Source organism: Pholcus phalangioides, unplaced genomic scaffold (genome assembly GCF_987345545.1).
Source record: "Pholcus phalangioides strain wild (caught in Gottingen) unplaced genomic scaffold, Ppha-v1.0 ptg000011l_1, whole genome shotgun sequence".
Lineage (NCBI taxonomy): Eukaryota > Metazoa > Arthropoda > Arachnida > Araneae > Pholcidae > Pholcus > Pholcus phalangioides.
In genome coordinates, this window is record NW_028301604.1 from 23,039,016 (window position 1) to 23,056,615 (window position 17,600).

The 17,600-nt window shown below is 35.9% G+C and overlaps 1 protein-coding gene across 1 annotated transcript; it reads right to left on the minus strand.

Moving 5' to 3' along the window:
- Window positions 1-4,898: 4,898 nt before the first annotated feature.
- On the minus strand, window positions 4,899-17,277 carry LOC149080234 (hemocyanin A chain-like). Its single transcript, XM_089239313.1, has 9 exons — window positions 17,004-17,277; window positions 13,219-13,442; window positions 12,097-12,305; window positions 11,577-11,973; window positions 11,174-11,302; window positions 10,946-11,080; window positions 10,551-10,737; window positions 8,698-8,921; window positions 4,899-5,304 (listed from the first exon to the last, which is right to left on the minus strand). The coding sequence occupies exons 1-9, from the start codon at window positions 17,203-17,205 to the stop codon at window positions 5,116-5,118; spliced, it is 1,896 nt and encodes a 631-aa protein (XP_089095439.1). The 5' UTR covers window positions 17,206-17,277; the 3' UTR covers window positions 4,899-5,115.
- Between the last annotated feature and the right edge of the window lie 323 nt (window positions 17,278-17,600).

Genomic DNA, 17,600 nt, shown 5'->3' on the forward strand with positions numbered 1-17,600 from the left:
TGTGTTTTTAAAATGAAAATGAACATATATATATACACACGTCGCATCTCTCAGTCACCATCAGTCTCTAAAATTACGTTTTTCAAAACGTAGACGACACGATGCTCGTTCCATGAAATAAGGGGATTAATATAACAATTAAAATGTTAAAAGCACCATGTACATTTTTGTCAATATTGAGAGAAATCTATTAATTTGCTGTATTTTCGTTACGCTATATACATAGGTATAGAACAAGTCTTATTTCAATAAATAACAGATATTCGCTTTAAAAACACTTTAAACGGCTGTCTTGTAAAATTTCCCTTTTGGCACATGGTGCCAATTATCTCCGATATACAGAAATAGTTCAAACTGCAAATGTTTGACCATTTGATCACTTTTGTCGCACCACGGTCATTTTCTGCACACGAGGGCTAATTAGACCGGGACCTACGATTTATTTCTGATTCCGAACGGCAGGCTTGTTTTTATACCCATCGAGAGGTTGGTGCGCTAACCACTCGATGGGGGACTTCCTGCGGTAGCAATGTTTTCAGCGGTCATGTCGCCGTTTCTGTTGTACCCCTGTGTCAGGAAAGTTTTCTGACAAGGACGAACCGTATCGAACTCGATACACCTCTAAACATTCTTTGGCCAGACAAAGTGATCTCGACAGTTGTAGCACATACGGCAGTGTCCCCGCCAGATCAAGCAAAACAAGCACGGCCGTAACAGTCTTTTTTGTAAGCAACTTGGGTACTTTTGGGACCCTCATATCTCTGTATTGAACTTGTACAGAGCATGGGCGGAGATGCGGGGGGGGGAGGCATTGCCCCCTCAGCGTCAAAGGTGAAGTTGACTGATCTAATGTGTATATGCATATATGAATTGACATCATCATCGTGCCCCCCCCCCCCAGACTTCCAAGTCTATCACCGCCTATGTCTCAGAGACTTGAAACTTGTCATATCCAGAGTATTTCACAAGGTCAATTAAGCCCTTGAATTTCACTTTTTATCATCTGTAGTTCTTTCTAAATTTGAACTCAAAATTTGGTTATTTTGACACTTGGACTGACTGACTCACGATCATGAAAAATCCTAGGCACTTTTAGCAGTCCTAGAGACATGAAATTTGATATGAATATAGTGTTTAGAATACAAAGCAAGGAATAAGTGAAAAAAATCTGGAAAATTCCTCTCTCAGGAAATACCTGGTAAAATTCCTCTCAGAAATACGGAAAAATGCGGGATATTACCAATTGTCACCAAAAATGCCAAATGATTGTAAGATTGCCAACTATAGTTGAAATTGTTCAAAATATGCGCGAAGATGAGGAAAAGGGATTTTTACATATATATCGACAGTCGTGTTGGTTTAGTGCTGTGTCAATATATAAATTCAGTGCTATAATTCGAAAACAAAAATTTCATTTATTATAGCGTATATATTTTCCGAAAATCACCCATTTTCGATGGGAAAAACTATCTAATTTTTATTCTAATTTTGTTTCATGGACAAAATGAATCCAAAAAACATACAGGAAATTTTTTTCCCTGTGAGTTTCTCGGATGATATCTTTAAAGCAGGGCCGTAACTAGGATTTTTGTATCATCTTGCCGCCCCCGCCAATTAAAAATTCCATGATTTTACACGGTGTTCTATGTGTTCACCTAAATTTTTTCGCCTGGGGCAACTGCTCCACCCCCTCTAGTTCAGACCCTGTCTAAAGAAAAGGATCAGATCTGAATGATATTCAACCTCGAACTGCTGAAAACTTGTGAATCAGTTGTCATGATTAAAAAATCGTGGGTATTTGCGGATTGCTACTTACACGGCAGTGGAATATGGTAGCCCAGGTCGACAAGATACTCACGAAATGTGCCTTAAGATGTTCAGAGAGATGTCGTGTGTTCGATACCCCTCTTTTGTCCTTGCCAGTGCTTTTTATGATCCAAGGAACAATTGCAAAAACAGCGCATGATGATCAAACAGCACTATTGCTATTGAAGAATGTCTGCACACCAAACATTTGGCTTACGAACCTCTCGGTGAGAAACATAAAAAAGCCGTTCGGAATCGGCCGCGAACTGTATAAGTAACGGTTTAATTAGTTCTATTGTGCAGAAAATGAAGGTGGTGGAGAAAAAACAAAAAGATTAAATGAGCGTGTTTTTTTCTCGCTATCCGGAAGCTATGTGTATAACTAGGATGGCCAATTGAACAAAAAACAAAAACAGACATTTTCATTGATGTTAAGATAACGAATTCACTATTTAAAAACTCTTCAAAGTGGGTTTTCAAATTAGCAAGCTTGACAAAAACATTTTTATTAAAACGATGAAATAGCCGAATATTATAAAAAATAATCTGTAAAATATGGGTCATAATTATGGTCACACTATGTGTAACTCACAAATATATTTTTTGACACTCTTATTTACTGCAAGTGAGGATTCTTGTTCCGCCGACGGAATGTGGACTTTTGGGACACCCTGTATATTGAAGAAATTTTCAAAATTTGTTAAGGGTTCCGCGAAATAGCCTCACATAATCATCAAGGGTTCCGCGAGAGCTTTCACGTTGGAAAACCCTGAGCTATACATACGACGCGGGTTCGGGTCGAACTCGCCCACATCTTTGGCTACTTTTAAAGATGATTTTGCATGGAATTTTTTTAATTATTTGCCATAAATACCCTTAAAAACACCATATGAAGGTGCCTGTTCATCAAAAGGATGTACCCACATACGTCTATCCATCCGTTTCCTTCTGAGATAAAGGAGATATAGCAACTTTAACTGCCTACGTGTTACATACTTTAACACGAGGATATTTTATTAAAATTATTTTAAAAAATTTTATGGCACAAAATAGGGGTAAATTTTGGTCATTTTTGAAAAGGTTGCATGTTGTTAAAGTTAAAATTCAATACAAAATAACCATCAATTAAAATCCTAAAAGCTCGTGTTAAAGTACCGTATACTAGGATGACTTTGTGCCACTCTTTTTAAGGCTATTCCTTGATATCTTCCCTTATGCTTTGTCTAGGCTGCTGGGGATTTTACTAAAGATAGCCTCACATCTCAAGCTTTCGATTTCTGGTTTAAAAAAAAATTATGAAGCCAAGGGAGAAAAGGACACATCGAATTTTTTACGCGTGGTGCATAGTTCACCCTGGGGGGGGGGGGGGCGACTATGTGCCATCACTGTTTTTTCTCGCCTGTCACACCAATTTTTATTGAATTCCGGTAGTTAACTTTACTTGGAACCCTTTGGAAAAATTATTTCTGCCCAAAATTAGGTCATTCTTGAATTTTTAAATAAAATAATCTCTGAAACCTAATACTCTCGCCTAAAGTACCAAAGGATGTTTAGAGGTGTCGCGAGTTCGATACCCGGTTCGTCCTTATCAGAAAACTTTCCTGACACAGGGGTACAACAGAAACGGCGACATGACCGCTGAAAACATTGCTATCGCAGGGAGTCCCCCATCGAGGGGTTAGCGCACCAACCTCTCGATGAGTATAAAAACAAGCCTGCCGTTCGGAATCGGCAATAAATTGTAGGTCCCGGTCTAATTAGCCCTAGTGTGCAGAAAATGACCGTGGTGCGACAAAAATGATCAAATGATCTGAAACCTAAAAAATCAGTTTATTGATATTTTTAAGTAAAAAAAGCATTTATTTTTACTTTTTTTTGTAAAATTTTAATTCCCTGAAAAATTAACAAAAATAAAGAAGACTTCAAACTCAAAAATATAAGGCTCTTCTTAAAAAATAAGACTATAAATATAACATTCATTTCTTCCAATCCACTACAAAGTTGCTAATAGGTCCATGTTTCTTCATTTTCATTATGATTCGTCACCTTGGATACCAAATTTCGTCAGTTGGGTCAGGCCATGAGTAAAATTTACCAACTTTCTTTATGGCCTCCCCAATATGATAAAAAATGGTGAGCATCTGCCGGTTTCTTATCACACTAAGATCCCCTTGAAGTGTTTAATTTGAGTAGGGCCAACTACCCAGCTTCCACACATACTTGCGAACCATTGCTGGGACAATAACAAACTAGTGAAAAAAGGGCAAAAAACTTGAAAAAACAGGTGGCACAAAGTCCCCACCTGAATCCCATTTTTTTGTTTATGCGTCATATTTCTGCCAAAATTCTGTAAAAAATTCCCTAGACAACAGCTGAGAGCAGATGATGCAATAAATGCTGTCGGTGAGTCGGCATGAAAAATTTTGAAGCCGATTGTTCATCCATACGCTCCCAGGAAGCTCTTGCGTCGTAAACGACACTTAGTCGGAGAACCTTGGCGCAAAGTCACCCCAATTTACGATATGTAACACCATAGTGTTGAGAGACACACAGGGTATTAAGACATTTGAATAAGTGATGTTTGAAAAAAATATTCCTTGTCTAACAAAAAAACTTAGTTTTGAGAAAAAAGCATTTTAGTGAAAAACATTAGCATGTGTATATATATAATGCCTGCCACAAGCAATTTATATTAAAATATTTTAAGAATACTTTTAGTACAGGTAGAACCATTCTTTTGACCATACTTCCCAATTTTATTCTTAAATAATAAAATAAAACTTAAAAAAAAAAAAAAATTAAATGCTATAAAAAACAACGCGCTATTCACGTACAGCGTTTACTGGGTGAAAACAAAATGAGTCTAAAGATGCGGGCGAAACGCCCGCAAGTGTATGCGCTCGAGTGAAAAGGCATGCGGATGCAGACCCACGTCCGCATCTGAAACCGCTCCGTGTGTTAGGGGCCTAAAACGTAAGAGGACGTCTGGTATAACCCTATGCCAATTAAAATTTCACCGCAGTCAATAAAATCAATGATTGCCGAAGTTACCAATTATATAAAAATAGCTATTTGAAATGAATGACTCTTGATTACGCGTTCCAGATATATTTTTAATGTTTACATTCACCACACATTACATTGCAATATGAATGGAGAAAGTCTGTTGTATCGGGCATGCTGCAAGCGTGTATTTATCTTGAATAATTATTTTTTCAAATTAAATATTCGTAGAACTTTATTGTAGTTTACGCATACAAGTTACTCGGTGAACAAATTATGTCGTAAGCAAATATTTTGGATCTTTTTTTAGTCTTGGAATCGAACAGTGATGCGAGAAACACTCATATTTGGAGTTAAAAATTCTTCGTGTGAGTCTGAAAGAATGGTTCTATCAAATGGATATCCCATAGCCTTTTTATCTGGATACTTTTCGTCCATGACACCGCAATAGCTGAAGGCATCGGTGCACAAAGTTTTTCCACTTCCTCCAGAGACCTAAAAAGGATAATATATTTATTGTTTTGCTAACGAGAAAAAAGCAACGATAGACATATGGTATGTTATGTATTCTGATAGGTATAGACATATTGGAAAGGGGTGGAGATAAGTTTATATTATTATATATTTTAAATGTAAAGCTATATAGAATATGCTGGAACAATAGGCCAACTAAAACGTTTATGAATGCTTTCAAGTTAAGAAAATTTAGAGCTCCAAACACTGCATATCTGATCCTTTAAAGAGCTATCAAAATTAAACCATTCATTCATTCTCTCATAAATTTGTCATTTTTTCGTTAGATGATGATCTCGAGTTGACCGCCGTCGGAGGTAGCTTATTCTATGAATATTTTTAATTCTGTTATACTTCTTATATTTTAACAACACAATCTACAACAGAAAAATTTGAATCTACTTAATTATTAATGAGATGTAAATTTTAAACTGAATCGAAGAGTGCAAGATGAGAGTTTAGATAGAATGAGATTTCGTGAAAGTTGTAACAACATTACATGAATTGACACTTTCAGTTCAGATTTATTAAATCAGCTATAATTCATCTGTGTGCAGCCATAAAATAAATCCATAAAGGAAAAAGATATTGAAAAGGTATTAAAGGTATCTGCAAAATTAATGCTAATTGTAAAGCGACGGAAAAACTTGGTTTTCCACCTACTACCCTTGGCAGAAAGTGTTTAATCATCCACAAAAACACTAGCAATGCTACATTTAAAACGCAAAAAATAAAAATAATTCTTTTTTTCTCCGAGTGAAAACTTTTTGGTGAAAACAATCATTATAAATACGGAATATAAATGAAAAAAAAAATCAAATTTTTTATTGCAGTTTTACCTTGAAAATCAGTTCATGAACTGGCAACATTCAGGGAAAAGTGTTCGATCAAAACTTTCATGTGGCAATAAGTGTTCGCGATCACTGTTTAAAAAACTATATTGGCTCGAAATATGTTAATGAAATAATGTTTGCGCAGTTGCAGGCTATCCAGACAATGTATAAAAAAATGAATGAAACGGAGTGTTTTCACATCATTATAACTTTTTCTAAAGCGTTGAGCTCCCAAAAGAAATCTTTATGATCATCTCTAAAGTTGATAATTTCCATGTTGGAAGACGGACTTCCCTCAAAGAAAAGTTGCAAGAATTGTTTAGCTGTGTCGTATGTACAGTGAGCTAGCTATCTTTGGAAAAAATATCAGAGGACTGGCGGGGTGTTTTGACGCGATGGCAAGTCACTTTGTCGTCTTCTTCTACGATTCAAAAATTCTTCTACAATGTCCATGTAGAACTTCTGAAACCATAGTGCACTTCACGATGCTCCTAGTCCCTTTGGCTATCATGTATGCCCAAAGTTGAATGAACGACAAAACAAATTGAGTGGTTTCTGTCTTATCAATGCACTAATCTGATTGAGACTTTCTCTTCGGTTCTTCTCCATACGAATTTATCGTAGCCATCTCCAGTTTTCAAGCTGATACTTGACTCTTCATTGTGAAGTTGAGGCATCTTCCAGTCAACTATTTTCCAGCTGATGTGATTATTTACATCATTGCAATCGAGAACTCGTCTGCTGTCGAGTTGAATGACGTTTATGTTTTCCCCTCTTCTCATGAAAATTGCGTAAAGTACTGTTTCAGACACGAACCTTGTACTTTGTTCATTTGGTATTCAGTTATTTTGGGGTGGCACGATGGTTCTTCTGAAGTGCAATGAGATTTATATCATCTCTCCTTGTGTGCAACCAGTCCGAGGCTAATTCTCATCACCCCACCAGTTCTCTGATATTTTTTCCACTCTGTACATAGACCACAGTTAAACACGATCCTGCAACTTTTTTTGACTCCGTCTTCGAACATGAAAATGATCGGCTTTAAAGCAGGGCTGGACAAATCCCAGACGCCAGGTCACCATGGCGACTAAAAAATTGGTATTGGCACCTAAAATTTGCTTTATGTAGTTACTGAATTACAGACTGAGAGCAGCACAAAATGTTTTGGAATTTATAGCATTATATCTGCCAGCATGAAAGAGGATCACAATGCTCTGAAAAGTTAAAATAAGCATTATTTTGGACATTTTTCTTTGGGTAAACATTTTTTCTGGCGTCTAGATTTTTTTTGCTCAGTCCTGCTTTAGAGATGATTAGAAAGATATCTTTTGAAAGTCATCTCTTAGCGCTTCATAAAAAGTCATAATGATGAAAACCCGATGCATTAATTTTTTTCCCATTCATTGTCTGGTTTTACCCTGCAACTCGTAAACATTATTTCATTACTATTTCGAGCCAACATATTTTATTGAAACAGTGATCGAACACCTATTGCCACACGACAGTGCTGCTCGCACACTTTTTTTCCCGGGTGTTGCTAGTTCATAAATCGATTTTTAAGGACAAAAAATGGGATAAGTTTTTGATTTTTTTAATTTATTTAGAATGATTGATTATACCAAAAATTTTCACTCGGTGAAAAAGAATTATTATTTTTTCGTTTTAAACGTACCATTGCCAGTATTTTTGTGGATGATCAAACACTTTCTGCCAGGGGTAGTATTAGAGACTGGAGTGGGTACAAAATGTGACTACATCTACTACGGTTACGTTGAGTATTGCGAAAGCCAGACGTCGCTCCTCACGATGCTCGATATAAGGCTTTTTGAAGATTTGAGTGTCGAGGGTATCGCCAAAATATTATGCTCTGAGAACAGCAGTCAGTGCCAAATTCAGATAGCTACACATAGTGTACGAGTTACGTTCACATATTATATTCATTAATGAAATTGCAACGTTTAATATGTTCGCTACTAGATAGGAAAGAAAAATCAACCAACAAAAGCCAGGATTGTTTCTTAATAATTATTAAGCATTTAATTTGAGCACATAATTTGGGAGTAATAAATAGCTATCACATAAACCGTGAAAAAACATTCATCACATATTTGTGCCGCCGGGCTCAAATGGGTGTGGTGGCCAGGTAGATAAGATACTCGCCTTAAGTACCAAAGGATCATTAGAGGTGTCGCGAGTTCGATAACAGGTTCGTCCTTGTCAGAAACTTTCCTGACGCGGGGTACAATGGAAACGGTGACATGACCACAGAAAAAAATTTCTATCGCAGGGAGTCGAGTCCTATACCGAGGGGTTAGCGCACCACTCTCTGGGTGAATATAAAAAAAAGCAACCATTCGGAATCGGCAATAAATTATAGGTCCAGGTCTAATTAGCCCTCATGTGCAGAAAATGACCGTGGTGTGCCAAAAATGATCAATGAACAATGACCGGGCTCAAACAAAAAAACTGAAGCATCTCATACAGTATATGTGTGTAACGATAGTTGTGTACGGCAATAGTTAATCCAGAACAGTTTTCGTACCTTGTCGGCGGCTGCGTCGGTAACCATAATAAACAGATCGTATGCCATTCCTTTGTCGCTTCCTTTAGGTACAAGAAGATGTTGAGGCCAACCACAACTGCAAAATTCGGTTCGATCCTCATCCAAGTCTTCACCATGCAATAATTCCTTGAAAGTATACGTGGATGAAATGGTAACGCTGGAATCAGTTGAACTTCTGACAACAGTATTCTTTCCTGGTCGCACTGTAGATAAAGAAAGAAACAATATACTGAGTAAATGAATTTCTTTTGGCCAAACTCGTAATGATGAATAGATAGGCAATTAATTTTGTTTCTGAATTTTAGATTATTTCAAGACTATAAAAAACTTGAAACATTTTACTTCAGATTTAAATCTCGAGTCTAATACTCATACTGAAGTTATTATACGTAATGATATAAAGCTTGATTGATTGCTCATTTAAAATGTTAGAGATAAAACTAACAACGCTTAAATAAGCACGTTGAAATCATCGGTTTAATCGAGAGAGAAATACAGTATTTAATAATTGATTGCGTTCCATAGACATCTAAACTTTTAACTTTAAACTTTTTATTCACAACACATCAGTTCTAAAATGCGTTTTGCTGAAGTGTTCTAAGATATTCATTTTCAAGCGTTTTCTAATTTTATATATTACCATTTTGCAAATAAAACTTAAAACTTAGATAAAGCAAATGCCAATACGATATGAGTTTCAAATATCCAAGTTTTTTTTTTGGTACACAGTTGACCCTCGGTATTAGCAGATTTCATATTTGGGGTTTTTTCCGCACATACACACATATATACAACTGTTGTATATATAGAAAAGGCAGTGTATTCTTGTAAGAGCTGGTGAAGCGTCGCATTTTGTATAGTTTCATGCTTGCGAAAAATTAGTTCAGAATTCTGGAGTACGATTTGGCTTATGCGCTTACGTAATACAAATATTGAGAGAGCACAAGCCCCGGTGGACTTCCTAAGACATCAAGACAGCATATTTGAAAAGAAGAGTATTGCACATCAGGTAGTGCTCAACACTGATGAAATTATAATGTTTTGGGAAAAAAGACTCAAAGAACACACGAAGAAAAGCAAGAGTCTATCTTTGAAACAAGAAAGTGTAGATTAGCTAGGGGCAAACGCCCTATGATACTGTACATGATTGCGCCTTTGTGATTTTCAGCGCTGAAAGCCAGTTTGGTGATTTGACGATAGTCTGCCTCATTGAGTCGAGTGTTAATGAAGCTAAGACGAATATTTGATGATGATGAGAATTTAAATATCTGAAATGGAAGACATGGTATTTTAAAAGATTGTACCAGAAGAGCTGCGTAAGTTTTGCAATGGGAAAATGTGCAAATCCGCAATGAGGCACTTTCATGACATGAATCTCTCGATGGTAAGCTTCTTGTACGTAAAAGAATTGTATTGTCGGCCAGAACATTTTTTTTGAAGAAATGAAGAAGCAGAAACGGCAAGCATAACCAGAAAATATCATTAAGAATAGCACAGCATCACATTTGATAATTTTTCTACCTCCGTTGCATCCGTTTTCATGTCATCATGTTTTTCTCAGTACGTTCAATTAAAGGCAGTATGCATGCCTAAAATACTAAAATATAAAGTTTGGTGTATTTGCGATGATCTTAAGAACGTAACCCATGCAAATACCAAAGGTCGACTGTAACTGTAAAAAGAAATTTTGGTGAATTGCAAACACCGGCTATATTTTTTAAAGGCACATTTGAATTTTGTATTGTGATGGAATTTATATATAAAAAGTCTCCAAAAAGTTTTTAGAAACAATTATTGAGAAATATGCTATAAATATGCTCGAAAGTACTCACGCTGAACTTGGAATTTGTCCATCTCAATGTACAAGCGTCGTTGTTCGTCAAGTGGGATTTCGTTGCCTAATTCATCGTAAGTTGGAGCTAAAAATATGCGAACCGTTCCTTCTTTTTCAGAATTGCTGTTATTGATAGCAGATATGATGTAAGAGAATGACTCGTGGTCTAAATGATGGTACCGTGCCTATTGAAAAAAAACAAATACAATTGTGTGAAACAAATATAACTGAATTGTTGAAGAAATGGAAGAAATCTTTTTATTACAATAGTTCATCGTCTAATTAAATAAATAAATATATATTTGGGGTTGTATTTAAAATATATCTTAATAGTAAAAACATTCGTTTGAGGTTCGCATGCGAAAACCGAATCGAAGACGCTAATGAACTTACCCTGACGGAACCAGGACTGCCGAATTGCATGCAGTGAGAAAGTTCAAGCTCATCTTCTCTGAAGAATGTGTGGATAACATTTGGAATCTTAGCATTCACTTTAACTTCTGTAATTTGAATGTCTTGGAAATTGAGCTAAAAGAAAAATGAAAAGTTGTGATACCAACATATAAACATTGATTATTTAGTTTTTATGAATTTATACATGTTTTTGTGTGAACTACTCACTGCCTCTCTTGTGTAAACTGGTAGTGTTTTTTTATATTCTTGGAAAACGTTGTCAATGAACCTATGGAAACGGTAGAAAATTGGATCACGAAGACTGGTTGCCGTATCTGTCATGACACCTGGAGTTTCCTGAAGAACAGAATAGAACAATTTTGTCATGAACGAAAACAAATTCTTCATAATTTTAGTTAGGCATCTTTCAGATACAACAGATGTAATTTTTTTTTCTGTACCACACAGATTCTGGCAAATGAATTAATATATAATGTGAAATCTTAAGAAACGAGCTTTTGTATAGTTAATGTTAAGATGCTTACAGGCAACAATCTTCTCATCTTTATATTGATCACACAGAAGAATACAAACAAGGTAGACTTTTTTCCCTCTAGTGAAAAAATCTTACCTTGAATCGACCATCTGGATCATGAATGTAAGCCATCATGACATGTCCCCAGTTGTGCAAGTTGCCGTAGAACTGGCGATTCTTAGACTCGTAGCTTGATTCAATGAGAGATCCCAAAATATCAGCTCCATTATCTTCACCCAGAGGAATTTCCTCTCCGGTTTCTGTGATTACTTTTCCTAAATGAATAGCTTCCATTATTCTTTCTCTCCAACGTTGCATATCTTGGACATCCACTAGACGGAGATCATGCATTGCTAAACCATCAGGTCGGGCAGCATAGTGGCGACCGCTAGCTACGTGAGTCAGATGAGCAGCGTATCCTTCAAGAGGCTCTTCAAAATTGTGGAAAGGACGCATCCTGGTGAGTCCGTTCGATAAACGTTCACAGTCGTATCTAAATAAATTATTATTGATGAATCCATAATCTAATTTAATAATTTTGAAACTAGAACAATCACAGTACCGTATATGCAATCGCGAATGGTTTCGGTGTATGGAATAAAAAAAGAATCCTTACCGGGCGCACATTTGCTGGTGCATATAGTAGAAAAGTTCTCCTTTCCTGTCTTTAGTTTTTCCAAAAAATTTCGGATCATATGTTGAGGGATAAACGACATGCCAATGCCAATGATGAGCGTTCACTCCGATATCCTCTCTGTAATAGGCTAGTTTGTATTCAGGATCCAAGATGTTACCAGTTTCCTGCACATCTACGATGACATCGCTCTGAGAGAGAGATAAATATTTTTCCCCCGTTATTGAACACGTTATGCTCTAAAATTATTCATTTATGTCAAAATAAAATCTAAGTCAAAGCTAGTTATAAAATTTGTCTATAATTTAAGTTACGCATAATTTATGATTTTTTTATTTCTCTCGAGAAGTTTTGATTAATCTAAAAAATGGGCATAATTCATTTTGATGCATTATGCACTTTGCAGTTGTGTATATGTTACGGTGAATGTGTTAAATGCGGTTATTATGTGCAATAACCAGTTAGTATGCATACTTACCAAGCATTTTGGTAAGTTTGATAAATTTCCCTAAATTTATCACTTTTACCGGTGATTATGCATAGTATCCAAGCGTCGTGGTTAAACATGATAAATCGCACTATTTGATATACTACACACCAGTGTTCCCCAAAGTGGGAAATATCGTCCCCTGGGGGAGATGGAATGGTTCTCGGGGGCGGTAGAAGCTTTGGGTTTAGTATAGGATTCTATGGATTGGCTTGAGTTGAGGGGCGATGAGAAGAAAAAATTTTTGAAGAAGGGGGAGATTGAAGAAAAAGTTTGGGTTTCTGTACATGATAATTCGCACATGCATTGTATTATTGTATCGGGGTACGATCGTAAAATTTGTTATCATTATATCGGGGTCAGACTATATTCATCACACATACATTTGGCATTTTTTCATATTTATCAAATTCACCAATTACACTAGGGTATTATGCATAGTCACGGATAAAGGCAATAAATTTCAAATATTTATCAAATTTACCAACGACGCTTGGGTATTGGATATATTTGGCGGTAAAAGTGATAAATTTATCAAACTTACCAAGACGATTGGTAGGTATTCATAGTAACCGATTTATCATATTTACCGTAACATATATATCAGTAACACTCACCTCATCACCAGCCTGTTTTGTAGTGGCCAGCGTGAATGCACGAATAAGGGTATCGGCTGGAACGAAGCGATCAGAGAAAACTTCTTGGATCGGAGGAACGATTATACCACGGCAATCTTCTCGGTGCAAGATCGCTACTTCCGCAGCAAACGCAAACATCGTGGAGTTGACGAATGTACGTGCTTGCTGGGCGAGATGAATGAAATCATCGAAGTCCGGTGCAGCTATATGATTTCAATAAAAGAAATACAATAAATGAATTTTTCCCAATGATCGAACTTTTTCACAATAGCTGATTGAATTATATACTCAATATTTTTATAATTGAGCTCGTATTTGATATGATTAACACTATTCTGTACAGACACTTATTGAATGCGTATCCACTACGTGTCGCAAAATGGCGTAAAGCAGTGGTTCTCAACCTTTGGACTGCGGCTCAGATTTAATCTAATCCTTGTGGTTCGGTATTACCGATGTTAAGGCTCGGTGGTTGAAAATACTGACGTAGAGGGGGGGGGGGATAGAGTGCTCTAGCCTTCTACTTAAACTCAAAAGTTATAGTATAAAGCAGTGGTTCCCAACCGGGGGTGCGAGATGGAAAAAAAAAATTACATGTTGACTGATTGATTATTCAGGAAAATTGGAATGATAAAAATTGAATTTTTCAATTCCTAAAAAAATATGAATGACACCAATATTTTAAAGCCTCATCTTCTGACTTCTACTGGCAGAAATGTGTCATACGAATTTTGCATGGTAAAAGTTTTTTTTTTTCGATTAGCGATCGTACTTGTTTTCCATTTCGGTTGAGAAAAAATACCATTATTTACCTAATCTATTTCGTGGTTTATTTACATTGGAACCTCGTGTTATTAGGATGTTGTGCTTAGATTTGATACTGCCGTGAACACACATAACTTAGGGAAAACGTCAAAAATTTCAGTCAAGTGTCAAAGAGACATTAATTTATAGTTGTTGCAGCTGGTATCTACAAATGAAATTTGAATCGTCAATGAATCTTTTTTTTTCCAAATTTTGAAAAGATGTTAAAAAATAGTAATTTTTTAGTTTCGTTTTTGAATTAATTTTCAAAAAAGAAAATGAAGCGAAAATTAAATATTAGCCATAGCCGAAAAGACATTAAACAACAAGTAAAAGAATTCATAGAAATTAATTATCGGATAATTAATGTAATCAACTGCAGAAAAAAAACCTGAAGTTTCTAACAGATAAAAAACGTATTATCGAAGGGGGTGCGGGAAGTAAAAAACATGGGTAGAGATACGGGGGGCGTGGGGGGGGGGGACATTGCCCCCCCAGCGTCAAAGGTAAAGTCGACTGATCTAATGTATATATGCATATATAAATTGACATCATCATCATCGTGCCCTCCCCAGCAATAATGACCGTGCCCCCCAGACTTCCAGGTCTATCCCCGCCTATGGTTGTTGCTCCGTTAATTAGTGCTTCGACTAGGGAACATCAGCATTGGTTGGTTAGAGATAATTGCAGGTTGTTATGTGTCGAAGGGACTCATTCTTTACTAGGGTTGTCAATGCTTATCTTCTATTGTCGCAAATTCTCCCGCATTAGACAACTTAAAAAAATACGTTTATGCATGGTGGGAGAAACTCTGAGAAGCTATCCATACTTAGATGATGACAACCATATATATTTTTATGGGCTCTTATTATCCCTTCTCTAAGTTTTGTAGCTTATTTCTTTGTAACATTCTCAATTGTGAGTCATGCCCGAACCAGACCCGCACAACTGAAGATCAGCATGTTAACCACTCACTTGCAAAGGGGCTGGCACAAAATCAGTTTATTATAATACCGTGTACGCGATGGATATTCAAATATACAGGGTAGTAAGGAAAGTCCATTGACCGCATTTTACCGCATACTTCCGATCAGAAAAGTCTCTAAATAACGTGTAGATACGCCATTCTTGTTGCAAAAGGTTGTATAATTATTAAAATACAAAAATTAACTTTTTATACGGACACCCTGTCCTCAAAAACACAATTAGAAAATTGTTGCCCTATATCTCCTGAAGCCAACAAAAAAAGTTCCACGTTTCTAAATGCAATATTCGTTGAGATATTTGAATTCAAAAACCGAAGAAAAGTTTGGAAAAAAAAAAAGCAGCATAAACTAATGAACAAATTCATAATGAAACGTTCTCAACTTTTTTCTAAGATTTTTGAATTCAAATATCTCAACTAATATTGCACTTTGAAACGTGGAAATTTTTTTGTTGTCCTCAAGAGAGCAAGGCAGCACAACTTTCCAATTGGGTTATTAGGACAGGGTGTCTGTATAAAAACTTCGGTTTTTATTTTAATAACTATGAAACATCTTATAATATGGATGATCTGAAATCTAAACGTTATTCCGATACTTTTACTAATTGGAATTATGCCTCAACGGTTCACCAGTAAAATGCGGCCAAAGGACTTTCCTTAGTAACCTGTATAATGGTCTACGTGAATTAAATGTATGAACGAAGTAAACATTAGTACAAATAAATATACAACGCCACATAACGTTACCAAAAAATTGATTATTGAATTCACTGATAATCAATAAAGAATTATGTTTCTCATCATTTGTCGATTTGAATAAATATTTCAATATTATAGATTTTTAATATTGAGAAGGTACAAAAACGTTTAAATTATTTTACATAAAATTACAAATTGATTTCACGAACTGAATGGACTTGAATGCAATTATATTTAAATCTATCACTAAATATATACGTGCATTTCTTTTCGTTCCAAAAATTTCCATTTTCTTCAAAATATTACGATTCATAGATTCCTTATCTGATAAAATTGGCAGTAAATTTACAGTTTCGTTGTGCTTTTAGAGATGGGTTATCAATTATTGCTTATACCTTTTCTTTTAACACGGTAATTTTATTTACTGATATGCTATCAATATGATGTAAAGTTAAAAGCCGATTCCGAATAGCTAGACCGATGCATTCGGAATTTTACATTTGTTACATCAGAAGTTAATAATCAAACTAATCGGCTGCCACATAGTTCTGACCTATTAATATGATTTTCTTATTTTAATTTAGAATACCAACTTAATTTCGAAAAGCCTCAAATCAGATCAAAAAAGAAGCTTTATTTTCACTCTTATTACTCTGAATCACTCTCTACAACTGAAATGTGTTTCAGGTTTTTATCAATATTGTGTATGATATTCATGAATTTTTGTGACTACTTGTGTCAGCCCGATATTATGAATCTAATTCTAAATCTATAGTACGAAAAAATAAAGGAAATTACATTGTGATCAAGAATGAAAAATAGTGAAATAAATACCAAGTTTAAAAAACTACATATTACTTATTATGCCATAGAAAAATTGTACACTCAGGTCAGGTGATCAATTCAGGCTGAGACAAACTGGATTGAACTAATTCTGTGTGATCAGAAAAAGTACCTATTGCAGTATTTGAATGCGCAATGAGACATTGGCACTTCTACCACTTGGCTGACTTTTTTAACCGGCTAAATATTTAATATCACATTGAGCCTTTACAGATATGTTAAATATAATTTTCAGTTTCATTGAATTAAACGAAATAATTAAAATTTTTATGGTATGAACACGTATATTAAACTTTAGATAGTGCTGAGTAAGAAAAGTCAGCAGACTATATACAGTGGACTATATCAGCGATTTAAGAGTTTTTAGTTATTTGAAAGGTCAGTTTTCCACTGATTCGACTAGGAAATTATTGATTGCGTAGATTTCACTTACTGTAAAAAGCTTCATAGAGCCTTCTCGCTTCCTCCAAATGTTCAGGCAAGAAGCAAGAAAAGAAAGCACTGTTGCTCAGAATTCCGACACTCTGAAGCCTCTTGTCAATTTGATCTTGAGGGATATTCTCGCTACCAGCTGCAACACTGAGTCGTTCAAAAAGCTTCAGTACTCGAACTTGCTTCTCGTGGAGGATAGTCATCTTGGAAGACCGGCTCTGCCTTTCTTACTTTCACAACTGGCCACACACCTTGGCGCGCACAGTCCACTCACTGAGCTGCAAAGGCGATAACTGTGTGTTATATACTCATGTGTTTTCTTTCTGCCTCCATTCTCAGAACTGTTTGGAGGAACGTTTCGACTGACATAAATGTCCGGCCTCTTTTGCAGGCCAAGCTTTCGCGGAAGACGTTCCACTGAGCGCGAATATGTTGTATGCTCGTATGTGTGCGTCTTCTAAATTATAAATAGAATACGCGGTTTCATTTATCAACCAATAGGCTGAAGCAGAACGTCATTTATTCTCATCGGGAAAAAATTGAGTACTGATAAAATTTCTCGCTTCATCACGCATCTGAACTTTGTTGTTGTTGTTTC